The 14,771-nt window shown below is 47.0% G+C and overlaps 1 protein-coding gene across 21 annotated transcripts in view; it reads right to left on the reverse strand.

The window, feature by feature from the left end:
• Positions 1 to 14,771, reverse strand: part of LOC137414453 (growth factor receptor-bound protein 10-like) — a 248,558-nt gene that overhangs the window by 12,741 nt on the left and 221,046 nt on the right. For all 21 annotated transcript variants that reach the window (XM_078781798.1, XM_078781804.1, XM_078781794.1 and 18 more), the window contains 4 exons: positions 13,905 to 14,000; positions 13,551 to 13,631; positions 12,816 to 12,932; positions 12,226 to 12,295 (listed from right to left, as the gene is read on the reverse strand). In XM_078781798.1, the coding sequence (XP_078637924.1) occupies positions 12,226 to 12,295; positions 12,816 to 12,932; positions 13,551 to 13,631; positions 13,905 to 14,000 (364 nt within the window). The remainder of the gene's footprint in view (positions 1 to 12,225; positions 12,296 to 12,815; positions 12,933 to 13,550; positions 13,632 to 13,904; positions 14,001 to 14,771) is intronic.

Raw genomic sequence — 14,771 nt, forward strand, 5'->3', positions numbered from 1 at the left:
GTGCGCGAGAAAGGTGTGTGACGGACAGGTGCATGAGGAAAGAGTGCGCTGTCAAGAGTAAGGGTGAGTGCGTTGTCAAGAGTGGTGGTGAGAGGAGTGAGAGTGACAAGGAGCGTGAGTTGGTTGTGACAGGTGAGCGAGGATGGACACCTGGAATGGAAGGATGCACACCTGGAATGGTAGAGCGTGAGTGGGAATGCACGCTGGAATTGGTAGTGAGGCACGTGGTTGGGTGTGCGAATGAGAGCACACCTGTGATTGTCACAGAGGAGGTGACCGAGGAGGGGGCGCGAAGAGGTGTGTTAGTGAGGTGTGCGACCAACGAATGTGTGCCAAAGTGTTCGGTGGTCAGGTGTGTGACCAAGGCTGTGAGTGGAATGGGTGTACCTGGGTGTGTAAGGAAAGGTACGAGGAGCATGGAGACGGCTGGATGTGTGAGCAAGGAACGGGCTGCGGGGTGTAAGCGTCCAGGTGAAGCATCGACGTTAGACGGGTTAGAGGTTAGAGCGACTTTTAGCCGAAGCGGGCCCTCGGTGCGTGCTGGGCCTCGCGTGGAACGGCCGCGTCCGTGCTCCACTAGGCGGAGCGGGCAGCCCAATAGAAAGGGTCGTCATGGCGACCACTTTTTGTTGAGGCAGTCCGGCAGGTCGAGATCGGGACATTGGATGGCTCCGTGCCGAGATGGTGCGTGGGATCTCGGCACGGGTAAGCCCCCGTCCCTGCACCGAATGCGGGACGTATCCGGCCGCTGGCACAGAACAACCCGCATTCATGGCTTGGCTTTACGAAGCCGGGCTTTGGACAGGAATTGGCGCACCGAGAGGCATTAGTGAGTAGACTGGGTGATGAGGTTAGTGTTTTGGACCAAAAATTAGAGAAAAACAAAATTTGATGATTGGCAAGGGATTGGCAGTAGTGATTGGCAGATGATGGGCAGTGATTGGCAAATTTTTGATTTGTTGAAATTTGATGTGCAAAATTGGTAGTGAGCGATGGGCCCGGTGGGTAAGGGTGGCATCCCTGCCACCCTTCCCATGGTGGGGGCAAAGGAGCAATAGCTTATGGGGTGTATGGCAGTGAAAACTAGCCCGGGTGGGTTAGGATATATCGTGGATAGGGCCCTAGAAGATGACATTAGGTGACGTTAAGTTTAGTTAGTGACTGATACCTGTAGTGGGGACGCAGGTAGATTAGTGTGGATTATAATGACGTGGGAGCGCAATAGTTTAAAGGGACGACTGGGAAGCGCAAGTTTCAGAGGGGAGTAGTTAGATGAGATGATGCCGTGTGGTTGAGAATTGAACAGGTGTGATTGCACAGGTGTGCAACTGGACAGGTGTGTGGAGCAGTGTATGAGTAGTGAGTGTGTGGATCAGCGCGAATGCGCTTGGGGAGAGAAGGGTGCAGGTGGCACCAGGTGTGAGAGCACAGGTGTGCAAGTACAGGTGTGTGGAGAGAGTTGGAGTAAGTGGTACGGAGTGGTGTGCATGGTGCGAAGGTGTGAATGGGGGAAGAGTGGACCCCCATCACGGATACCCGGGGCGGGTAGTGTAAGTGTTAGGTAGAGGGTACAGGTAAATTGTGGTAGGATATTGGCATCTGTGGTGCGGTTGCAGAATGGTGTTGTGAATGGGTGCATTAGTGTTGTGGAAATGGCTGGGCGTGTAGCCTGTTAGTGTGTGTAGTTGGTTGGGCACTCCACCACTGTGAGGATGTCGGCCAGGTGAGGCCGCAGGTGGGCTCTGGGAGCCGGTAGAGTTGTGGATGGGGCCCGAGGATCCGGAGGACGGACCCGGGTAGCCCAGTGCCAGGGAGGGCACCGAGTGGGGAGAGCGCCAGAGGGCCTTCCCCAGGTAGTTAGGTTAGGGTGAGGAGCAGGTAAGCTCGGAGGCAACTGCAGTGGTGGAGGTGTGCAGGTGGGTAGACCCACTGGGAGAGGTACACGCCACAGCCCAGAAATTGTGCGAGGGCACCGGGAGATGAATCGGGGGAGTGAGACCCCAAATTGAAAAGCACCACAGTTGGCCAATGGGAATTGGTTTTTAGAACCCATAGTGTAAGAGGGCCAATGGTTTGGCCGGAGAAAGACCCCGGGTAGTGTAAAGTTGTTAAAGTCATTTAAGAAATAGTTAGGATTGATGAACCTGTCGCACCATACGCAGCCACTTACCTGAGGTGATGATGATGACTCCACACCTGTGTTTTCTTTGTTCTGTGTGCAGGAAGCAAGGACTGCTGTTGGATTTGTGAGACGCATCACGACGTGGATGAGACATTGGGGTGATTCCATCTCTCCCTCCCTAGGAGGGACTGATGATGAATTGGAGATGGCAAATTTTGATGAAAGTTGAAAATGGCAAATTTGATTGGTTAGGAGGGAGAGAAGACGAATTTGGTTTATGGGAGGAACGGGGAAGACAGTAGGGATGTTTGTTGATTTGTAAAGTAGATGTTTATGGGTAGTGTTGTGTTTTGTGGATACAGTAAGGGGTAAGGGAGGGGCCATGTAGGTTACCTGGTGGGGGGGGGGGGGGCGTACGGTAGGAACGTACCTGTCTCACCTGGTTCCCATGTGCCCCCAGTGTGCATTACCTTACATTGCGTGCACTTTTGCGCCCTTACCACCTTACTCACTTGTCTGCTTCTTTTGTCTCCCACCTCCGAGGATCTGGCTTTGGGGTAGAGAGAGAGGAGAGAGAGGTGCTGGCTTCGCAGTTGTGGGCCTGCACTTTCGCTGCTTGCTGCTGGGATCGATACACCATATGGACCGCAATGTTTGTGGCCACCCACAATGGACCGCAGTTCTTTTGCGGCCAAGCACCACCCATTGATGGACCTCTGGGTCAACGTGGCACCTATGCCAAACAGGTGAACCACTAATAGTTGGCCCCCTGACGGCCACAATATAGAAATGGACGCGGTTGGCGCCTTTCTTTATTTTTGAAAGAAGTAAGAAGGCCAAGTGCACCACACGAAGGCAAGACCAGCGGCAGAACATCGGCCGGCTGCGACACCACCGGTGATTATAAACACTTTATTGGTGCACCGGATGGTGCTGACTGTGTGATGGGGTGGTGCTTTTGGTGCTGGGAAGGGGTGCTCTGCACATTATTAAAGGCCGTAGGCCACAGAGCACTCGTGGGTTGGTGTATCGATGCTGGCATGCGTGCTCTCTCTATGCATAACATCTGCATGTGTTCCTCCAAAAACAGGTCCTGGATCGTAGTGTAAATATCAGCGTAGTCTTGTAAATAATGCTCCCTACCGGCTGTATGTTTAGTTTGCGGATTCTTTCCGGATTCGGTTATCCTGTGGGTGTGTTTCTGTGAGGAGAAGGGTGCAACGTCGCAGGGGGACATATTTACTCATTTGTGAATATCTGTAAAACTGTCGCACTCAGGGTAGAGTTAATAGTAGAGGGAACTACATCTGAGTGCCACACTAAAATAGGTAAAAATTTATCGGGTCGGGACGCCCCGAGGGTAGAGAAGGGTGCAATGTTGCGAATATGGAATTTGGCCTCCATATCCGCTTGTAAATATTCCCCTATTTCCCCAATACTCCCCAACTATCCCCAATCCCCCATTCCCTAGTCCCATTGTCTGTAAACAACACTCTGTAGAACCGACCTTCCCCTTTTTCCCCCATTAAATGTCGTGCCCAGGTCCACCGCATCTCACGTAGACAACTTTCGGACATCTTGCTAGTTATTCTTAGTCTATGTCAGTTAAGGACTCGTTTCCATTAATTCTGACTCTTCGTTGCACCAGAATGTGATTATATGGCACCAGTAGTGAGTTTAGGACCTTCCCTTACCTCCTCCCATCTTCTTCCCCAAACAACAACAACAACAACAACTACAGCAACAACAACAACTACAGCTACAACAACAACTACAACAACGGCGCGCGGGGGGAGTGTGCGTCCTCACACCGGCTCGGTTAGCCGCCATGACCATGCGCTCCACGGGGTTACCACGAAGGGGCTCCCTGTCAGCCCCTCGTCAAGGGTGGAGCCGGTAACCCCCCCGCACGCACCCAATGAGAAGCAACGAGCCGATTCCATCTGGGGCGGAGCTAACGAGCCGAGGGCGTGTCACTCCCCGCCGGATATACGCGGCCACGTACCGGACGTGACGTCAGATGCGCCCCCAGCTTGAGACGACAAGACGCCACCTCGAGCGCTGTGAAACCTCCCGCATCTCTGGACCGGACCGGGTCGATTCTGCCCTGAGCCCAGGTGCACCTGGAGCCATCGACCAACCCGCCTTTCCTTGCCATCAATCCCCGTGTGAGTCAGCCTTTTGTCCCGTTTATCTGTCGTCTGTTGGGGTTAATATAAGAGTGTGTCTAAGTGCCTGTCTTTCTATGATGTCCCTCTTGTAGTTGTAATCTAACCTTCCGCCTTAATATAATCTCCTCCGGAGGTCTTGAGAACCGTATCCCTGGTGTCGTGTCATTTTAATCCCAGCCGTGTGTCTTTTCCTTCATTGATCTAGCGTAGCGCGATTAGTCAACGTTCGGGTATAATCGGGTAACTTGTGCAGACGTGGTCATACCAAACCGCTCGGTAAATAACATCTAAGCCGCGTCTGTAACAATATATATATATAGATATATATATATATATATATATACATACATATATATATATTATATATATATATATATATATACATACATATATATATATATATACATACATATATATATATTATATATATATATATATATATATATATATATATATATATATATATATATACATACACATACATACATATATATATATATTTTTATATCCAATACTCATATATAGGGCTCAATCCAACCACTGACTGACTGATATTAATGTTCGGTACCGGAAGGTGATAAATAAAGCTGAAATTGTGTGTGCCAGCGGAAATCGAAGCCAATACACCGGAAAAAAAACACAGAACCACTGGAAAGCGTCAGTAAAAATTCTAGCATTTGAAAATTGGTATTTCTATAACTCTAAACTGTGAAATAAAAACATCAATAAAATTTATGTAAAAAAACGTAAATACATCTGTAAAAAAAAAAAACTCAATCGATATCTCACATTTGAAAACTGTTTTGAAACTATAACTGTAAACTGTGAAATAAATACCTCAATTGATATCTAGCAGGAGGTCAGTGATGCTTGCTTAAAATCATAAAGCTTATATTTATTATGTACCTACATACGAAGCTACATGCTACATGCAATACAAAGGCAGAAATGTTGACACTGTCAGCAACCTCGAGGACCGTTAGTGGATAAGATTCAACAGGGAAGGGGCTGAGGCAGTACCTGGTGTCAGCTTTGCCATCGAGGTTGACAGAATACAAAGTCCTAATAAAAACCCCAAAGTGTAGTAAATATTGTCAGCAATACACAAACCAGTGTGTACCCTGGTTAGAATAGGTACACCGTATCCCTGCGTGTCGTAAGAGGCGACTAAGAGGGTTGGCGTCAGGAAGGGCATCCGGCCATAAAAACATTGCCTCAAAAAGAGAACCATGACAATTACCACTACATATGGGCAGGGTACAGCACGAAGTGGAGATCGGTTTCTGAGATTTGGGACATGGAATGTAGGGACAATGACAGGGAGATCAGGTGAAGTGGTGGAAGTATTGGTCAGAAGAAGAGTGGACATATGTTGTGTGCAAGAGACGAGATGGAAGGGAAGTGGTGTGAGAATGGTGAAGGGTAGGCAGGGACAGAAATACAAGTTTGTGTGGCAAGAGTGCCTGGAGGGCGTGAATGGTGTTGGTGTCCTGTTTTCTGAGGAGTTTGTAGACAGTGTGGTGAGTGTGACTAGAGTGAGTGATAGGTTGATGATGGTGAAAATGATGATTGGAAAGCTCTTGGTGAACGCCATCTCGGGATATGCTCCGCAGGTTGGTCGGAGCGATGAAGAAAAGGACAAGTTCTGGTGTGCGATAGAGAAGCTGATGGAAAACGTGAAAGATGAGGAAGTTGTTGTGGTAGGAGGAGACCTAAATGGACATGTGGGAAGGAGTATGGACGGTTTTGAGGGAGTTCATGGGGGTTACGGATATGATGTGAGAAATGCAGAAGGTGAAAGGATTTTGGAGTTTGCTGATGGAGCTGATTTGTTGATTTGTAATACTCAGTTCCAGAAAGAGGATAATAAGCTTGTTACATACACGTCAGGTGGGTCGATGACAACCGTTGACTACCTGATGGTGCGTAGGCGAGATAGGGGGCACCTCCGGGACACAAAGGTGATCCCGGGGGAGGAGGCTGTTTCACAGCACCACTTGGTTGTCTGCGACATAAGGGGAAAAGGTGCGAGGAGAGCTCGGCAGGTGAAGTACCAACCGAGAATGAAGGTGTGGAGGTTGAAAGAGGTGACAGTAAGGGAGGCATTAAAAGAGAGGCTGAGTAGGGTAGAGGATGATGTGGTTGAGCTTGAAAGTGGTTGGACATCAATGAAAGATAGTCTGTTGGGAGCCGTTGGTGAGGTATGTGGATGGACAAAAGGACCACCAAGACACTCGGAAACATGGTGGTGGGATGATGAAGTTGGAAAGAGGATTGACGAGAAGAGGAAGAAGTTCAAGGAGTGGCAGAAGGCGAAGGGTACGGGAGCAGAAAAAGCAGAGCATGAAAGTTATAAGGCAGCCAAGAAGGCTGCAAAGAAAGATGTAGCAAAGGCGCAGGAGGCATGTAGGAAAATGTTCGGAAAACGCTTGGATTCGGAAGAGGGTCAGAGAGCGGTATTCAGGATTGCAAAGCAGATAGCGAAAGAGAGGTGTCATGTGATGGGGGTGAGTTGCTTGAAGGATGAAGTGGGACAAATCGTTGTGGACCCAGATGGAATTAAAGGAAGATGGAAAAGATTTATGGAAATGCTGTTGAATACAGAGAATGAATGGGATGGCAACATAGAGAGTAACCCAGTTTTAGGACCGGCAGAGAAGATAACTGAGAAGGAAGTTGAGGAAGCGATAAAAGCAATGAAGAGAAGAAAAGCGGGAGGGCCAACGGGAGTTGTGGGAGATATGTTGAAGGCAGCAGGAAGTTGGGGTGTGAAGAGAATGACAGAGATCTGTAATCTGGTGGTGAAAGCAGGCCGCATTCCAGTGGATTGGGAACTAAGTACCCTCGTCCCTCTATACAAGGGGAAAGGTGACCCTCTGGAGTGTGGCTTGTACCAAGCGATAAAGCTATTGGAGCATGGAATGAAGGTATTGGAAAGGGTGTTGGAGAGGAGGATAAGGAAGAAGGTGAAGATCGACGAAATGCAGTTTGGATTTATGCCAGGAAGAGGAACGACAGACGCGCTCTTTATTGTAAGGCAGTTGCAGGAGAAGTACATGGAGAAGAGGAAGAAGTTGTTTCTTGGGTTTGTTGATCTGGAGAAAGCATTCGATAAGATTCCACACGAAGTATTGACATGGGCATTGAGGAAGTTAGAAGTGGAGGAATGGTTGATCACAGTCGTGATGGCAATGTACAAAAGAGCGCGCACAACTGTAAGGACGAAGGACGGGAACAGTGGTGAGTTTGAGGTGAAGGTGGGAGTGCATCAGGGGTCGGTACTAAGTCCACTACTATTTGTAGCTGTGATGGAGGTGCTGGCTCAGAACGTAGAGGCGGGTTTACCATGGGAGTTGTTGTATGCAGATTATCTGGTGTTGATTGCGGAAAGTATGGATGGACTGAAGGAAAAGATGAACAAGTGGAAGGAATGTATGGAGACAAAAGGTCTGAAGGTGAATATAGGAAAGACGAAGGTGATGGCAAGTGGTAAAGCATGTGGTGAGGTGGAAAGAACTGGGAAGTGGCCATGTGCTGTGTGCAGGAAGGGTGTTGGAGTGAACTCCATTCAATGTACAATGTGCGCTGAGTGGGTTCATTAAAAATGTAGTGGTCTGAGAGGGTCATTAACCAGTGAGGCAGCTACATTCAAATGTAAGGTGTGCACAGAGGGAGCTGCTGATGGAGGAAATGTTGAGTTGGATCTTGGAGACGGCGTGAAGCTGGAAGGTGTGAAAACATTTTGCTACCTCGGAGACATGCTGAATGGAGAAGGTGGATCAGACTCGGCAACGGTTCCTAGAGTGAGATGTGCATGGAAGAAGTTTCGGGAACTGAGTGGCGGGGATAATAAGCGAAGGTCAAGTCGATAATAAGCGACGGGGAAAGCACAAGTATTAGAGGGAAGTAGTTAGCTAGATGATGCTGTGTGTGTGTTGTAGTGTGGAGAAATTGTGTGTGAGTATGAGGATGTGCTTTCGGCGCAAATGAGGAATTGAGAATGAGCATCTTTGTGGTGAGAGAGTGAGCAAATGAGGCATTGGTCGTGAATGATGTGTGTGTGTGTGTGTAAAAGTGTATGAATGGTGTATTGAAGACAAGGTGAATGGTGTTGAGTGATTGACTTGCATGGGGTGCAAGTGAATAAATGGTGTGGAATGAGTGGTGTGGAGTGCATGGTGCGAAGGAGTGGATGGGGGAAGATGGACCCCTTCACGAATACCCGGGACCCCTTCACGAATTTCAAGAACAAATAAGAATAGGCTCCTTCCATTGTGCCTCCACCCTCCAAATTCCACCTCGTTGGGCAGAATGCTTACGCTTTCGCTACCAGCAGGTTTGCTGGTTTGCTGGAACTAGCCCAGTGACACGAGGTAGGCCCAAAAAGGGGGTGGAGCGGCAGCTAGGCTGAGATCTGGATCGGCAGCAGGGGGACGGTAAGGGCAACCAGCCAATCAGGGCTGAGGCGACATCGCCTGGCAGGGTGTGGCTAGAGGTTCCAGAGGGTTCGCTGGGCGGCGCTATATAACCGCGAGGACAAAGCCCTTCCAGAGGAATTGGACAATTTGCGCGTTGCAGAAGGACTGCGTGAAGAGGGCTGAGCAAGCTGGTATTAAGAGGACTTATGCGGTTTATGAGCACTTGAGGATTTCATGCATTACCAAGGACTGGAGAGTATAAGCGCTTTGTGAAAGGATTGTCACGGTTGGCATTGATTGCAGGAACTCGTTGGGGTTTGGCTTTGGGCTTGCTGAGACCGCCAGTATAACCGCCCAGCCGGTTCGTTTATTACGTACGCAGCCACGCCAGTGTAATCGCCCAGCTTACCGATCCCCCCGATAATTGTCCGATCCGTGCCAACGACACGCGGAGAGCTTGCCTGCCGTCTACCATCGCCTTCGTGGCACGAGTTGGGGACCGGAGCGAGCTGTGGACGCCATCCCTGGACCTTCAGCCACGACCAGCTACAACCCCCATGTGAGTCTGAGTCTGAGTGCGAACGGGCCCATGTCTGGGGATAAGTTAAGACTGTTATCAGGCTGCCCTGTGTATCTGCTTCTTCTTCTTCACTGTACATTGCTTCTTCTTCTTCACTGTACATTGCTTCTTCTTCTTCATTGTACATTGCTTCTTCTTCTTCATTGTACAAAGTGTGTAATAAATTACTTGTTCTTCCTGTTTCCTCTTAATTCGACCGTCTTAGTGATTTCTCCATTGGGTAGGCGTGGCATGATCACAACCGCTCCAATCGGGTTAGTTCCTGTTAACGGCCCGAATCGCGGCTCGCTATCGCTCGGCGTGTCCACTAAAACCGTGGTTCGGGTGAGGTTATTTCCTTGCTTCCTGGGAGGCGCTGGTAATTAGGTAATAGGACTAATTCGACCTACCACCCTATTCAGCGCTGACCGGAAGGAACGTCATAGCCCCGGATCGCATCGGCTAGATAAAAGACAAGGGGATTAATCCCCCTTAATAAGGGGGAGGCCGACGTTTTGAGATCTGCAACAATATATACCTGTCAGCAATGGTTGTGGCTGAAATAGCCAAATCCACTAATTAGAAGGGGTGTCCGCATACCTTTGGTCGTGTGGTGTATTTGTAAGATATTTCGCCGTCTAGCTCCTCTATTGTTGTATAAACCCCCACCGTTTAGAGGCCATTTTTCCCCGCAAAGCGGGGGTTGGCCTTTTCGGGGACCGTGGTAGTTGTTGTTATTTGGTCCCCTTTTTGAAGCAATGTTTTACGGCCGGATGCCCTTCCTGACGCCAACCCTTTTTGCCGCCTTCAACGACAAACAGGGAATTACCAGTGAACTAGTACTCAATTAGCCGACCTCGGAAGGATGACAGGCTGAGTCAACCCCCCTGGCATTAATTCGGCGATCGACCGAGATTCGAACCCAGGATCCTTGGATCCTAAGCCGGCACCCTAGCCGCTAGCCCAACAGCCGGCACCCTAGCCGCTCTATTGTTGTATCTTGGTCGATTTTTATGTTGTCCGTTTTTGTTGGTCTACTTTGCAAGAATGTGCACTTTCACACTTACCTAGGCCAAATTCCATTTGGATGTCGTCAGAGAACCGTTTCACGAATTTCATTTGTTCTGCACAATTTTTCATCCAATTTCAATTTTTCATCGTTCAGTGCAAAGACTTTAAAATCATCTATGTGCAGTAGATGTCTCAACTTTCTTGGTACTTTGGACATTCTTTTATTGGATGCTAGTGTGTATCAGTGTCCTTGCTCATTAATGAGGTTACTTAGTGGATCCAGAGCCAGGCAAAACAGGAGAGGAGAAAGGCTATCTCCTTGGAAGATCCCACGTCGTATCTTTACTCTTGGTATTTCAATCTTTCCTTCTGAGTGCTGCAGGATTCGTGTGGTATTCCATAGATCCATGGCTTTCTCAATCAGCTTGAATATTTGGGGATTTATCTTGTACATTTGCATGCACTTTATCATCCATGAATGTGGGACACTGTCCCACAGTTTGTTTTTTTTTTAGCTTTTTATAGTCTATCTCTGCTGTGGACAATTTGGTTCTTCTCGTATTACAATTTTCGAGCCTTGTTTAGTAGTCGGTGGTCTATTGTTCCGTAACATCCTCTCTTGCGTCCCTTCTTGCTGGTGGCGATTGACAATTTCCAGACACAAAGGGAAGATGATTGAGAACCCAGATGAGGCTTATATGGCGGCAACTGTGGAGGGTGAGATTTAGCCCACAGAGATTTATCAATCATTTCAAACCCTGCACACAAAATTGCCAGATTTCCTCCATTTAGCAGATTTCAATGTTTTTTCCCTTCATAATTGGTCACTTGTAAAGCCGAACTATTAATAAATTTGTTATTTTCGTGTGTGTGTGTGTTTGTTTGTTTGTTTGTTTGTGTGTGTGTGTGTGTGTGTGTGTGTGTGTGTGTGTGTGTGTGTGTGTGTGTGTGTGTGTGAGTGATAAGTGCAGCTCAGGAGAAGTAGAAATATAAGAGGGATAAACATCGGTATTTCCCAACAAGTCTTGGGACCTCAGTCTTCTTCTTTTGAATGCAGCACATGGCTGTGTCACATCATTTTGCTGGGGGAACATCTGTCCTGTTGATAGATAATCTGAATACGTATGACGAACAAGACAAACTACTGCAGAAAATGCTTTTTTGGGGTTGCAATACTCCAGAAAAGTTTGAAATTCCTCCTCTTAGGACAAACCAAATCATTTAATCAGTCACGCTCAATGAGAACATAGCTTGGATGATATCCATCATACCAAATGGCTTTTGGCATCCAGCATTTTAACCGTATGAGAACAAAGTGTAAATTTCTTGATTCAGAGTTATCTGGTATGATTCCACTTACATTGGAGGAGGTAAAGGAATTTCTATGTCAATTATATTCCCATATTAGCATGAGAGAGGTGAAGAATGAATATGAATGAATGATCGTTTTAAGGCCATTTTTCCCCGCTATGGCGGGGGTTAGCCTTGCAGGCCCCATGACAATCATGGTTCCCTGTTTGAGGCAATGTTTTTATGGCCGGATGCCCTTCCTGACGCCAACCCTTAGTCGTCTCTTACGATGCGCAGGGATACAGTGTACCTATTCTAAACCGTGGTACACACCGTGATCATTTATCCCAGCAAGCTGGTACTCAATTTGCCGACCTCAGAAGGATGACAGGCTGAGTCAACCCCCCCTGGCGTTAATTCAGCGATCGACCGGGATTCAAACTCAGGATCCTAGGATCCCAAGCCTGCACCCTAACCGCTAAGTCAACACCAGGTTTTGAGAGAGGTGAAGAAAGGAGCAAAAGGCAAAGTTATTGGAGAGTTAACACAGGTTCACCAACCCCAACCCCTCTAACTCTACCAAAATTAACTGCAGGAAAAAAAGACTGAAAAGGTCTCATTAGTTGAAATTGTTTAATTTTTGCTCTCCCCCACCTGTGCTCAAGTTGGCCTGCTGTGCTGTGCAGCTGTTTCCCATTGCAGCAAGTCGTGGACAGTTTCTTTTCTGGAACACAGCGTACGAGGAATGTAAGGAAGTGGTTAGAGTGCATGCACAGCTGGTGATTGATGTTTGAAAAGCAAAGAGTTGGTAGACAAACTTGGAACAGAGACTTGGAACAACCTGAGGCCCTCAGACAAAATGTACAGTGTGCAAATGCTCTCGAATTTCGGCAATCTTCTATTCAATATTTAAAGAGAGATTGAAAATTCTTTCATCATGAGTTCATGATTGTGCTGGTGGTTATTGACACGCAGATGTACACCAACATCAGACAAGTGATGGAAATTTGTAAAAGCAGAAAGTAATTAAATTTACACTTGTTAAAAGGCAAGATATGAAAATATATATACAGATGCAATCGTCATGACATCAACAAGAAAATAACAAATTAATTAATAATTCGACTCTACAAGTGACCAATTATGAAGGGAAAAAACATAGAAATCTGCTAAATGGAGGAAATCTGGCAATTTTGTGTGCAGGGTATGAAATGGTTGATAAATCTCTGTGGGCTAAACCTCACCCTCCAAAGCTGCCCCTCCACAGCTGCCACCATATAAGCCTCATCTGGGTCCTCAATGATCTTGCCTTTGCGTCCAGAAAAGTCCATCGCCACCAGCGAGTTCTCCGAGATGCTCCTCTGTCATCCACACACAGCAATTGTGTATTTTTTGTAATTATGTGGAAGAGCGGGAGCAGAATGGAATGGAACAAAATTAAATGGAGAAAACACCAACAGAAGCATGGAGGTGAGAGTAAGAGTTAGATCAAAGGCAGGGGGAGCAGGATGCATTGAGGTGAACAAGCTGCACACAAGCTGAATGAAACACAGCAAGATGAGGAAGGGGGAAAGTAGGAATGAAACAGAAAAGGAGCAAATAAGCTGACAATTTAACAAATGGAATGAGGTGAGGGAGAGTGGGGGGGTGGGGGGGGGGGCAATACCCTGGAAAAAGGGAGTGCTTGGGAATGGGATTATTTGGAGTAGAAGAGATCATAAGTATGGATGAGGGGTGACCAGAAGTAGTGTTGAACAACTGTACGGAAGCCCTGGAGAGAATAATGTGACTGAACAGACGAGGGAATTTGGGGGGTTTTACAGTGTAACAGCAACATGTTGGATTGCAATGAAATTAGACTTGGTAAAGCAATACTACCGCCACAGAGCATGCCAGAACTATGGAGGGGGGGGGGGGGTCAATGATATCCGTCTACGATCCTGAAAGGTCCGTCAATTAAGCATCTGATGCAAACTCACCATAGGTCCTGCATTGAACTGGGACAGGTTTCTCCGGGGCAATAGTGGCATATGGTAGTTGTGGTAGAGTTGTATTCCATACTGTGGTGGAGGATTTGGGGGAGGGAAAAGTGGGGAGGCATGGAAGGAGATGGGACAAAATATAAAATGTATTAAAAGATGTGGTCTAACACATCTCTGTTCTCTGCATCTCCATTTCAAGTCTACTTTCACTGAAATAGAATCTTCAAACATAACTTGGATTCCGCAGTTTAAAATATGAAACCATGTCAAAAAGTGCACGTGAAAGCTTTATCTGAACTTTGTGACAGAGTACAGTACATACAGTCCTAGCATGGATTTTCCTCTCCCCACCTTAAGTAAACGCATGCACGTGTGCCAACACGTCCTTCGGGTCTCATCCTCTGCACACAACAACTTCAACTCTTTCGCACTGCTGCTGCGCATGGGCTGGGAGAGGAAGGGGGCAAAGAGGCAGTCAATCAGTGTATCATCTGAAGAAAAGGAGCAATCATTTTTTGGAGTTAAAATTCATAATACTACAAATACATCTAAATAAATAGGAAAACGAGAGATAACAAGTAAGCAAAGGAGATAGACTGAATAATTGAAACATTGCAATTACAATGCATTCAGAAAGTGTTCAGACCCCTTCACTTTTTCACATTTTGTGATGTTGCAGCCTTATGCTGAAATCGTTTAAATTCATTTTTTCCCTCATCAATCTACACTCAATACCCCATAATGACAAAGAGAAAACAGGATTTTAGAAAGTTTTGCAAATTTATTAAAAATAAAAAACTGAAATATCACATTGACATAAGTATTCAGACCCTTTGCTATGACTCATGAAATTTAGCTCAGGTGCCTCCCATTTCTCTTGATCATCTTTGAGATGTTTCTACACCTTGATTGGAGTCCACCTGTGGTAAATTTAATTGATTGGACATGATTTGGAAAGGCACACACCTGTCTATATAAGGTCTCACAGCTGACAATGCATATCAGAGCAAAAACCAAGCCATGAGGTCGAAGGAACTGGCTGCAGAGCTCAGAGACAGGATTGTGTCGAGGCACAGATCTGGGGAAGCCGACAAAAAGATTTCTGCTGCATTGAAGGTTCCCAAGAGCACAGTGGCCTCCATAATTGTTAAATGGAAGAAGTTTGGAACAACCAGGACTCTTCCTTGAGCTGGCCGCCTGGCCAAACTGAGCAATCGG

Source organism: Myxine glutinosa, chromosome 7, assembly GCF_964187855.1.
Source record: "Myxine glutinosa chromosome 7, kmMyxGlut1.1, whole genome shotgun sequence".
NCBI lineage: Eukaryota > Metazoa > Chordata > Myxini > Myxiniformes > Myxinidae > Myxine > Myxine glutinosa.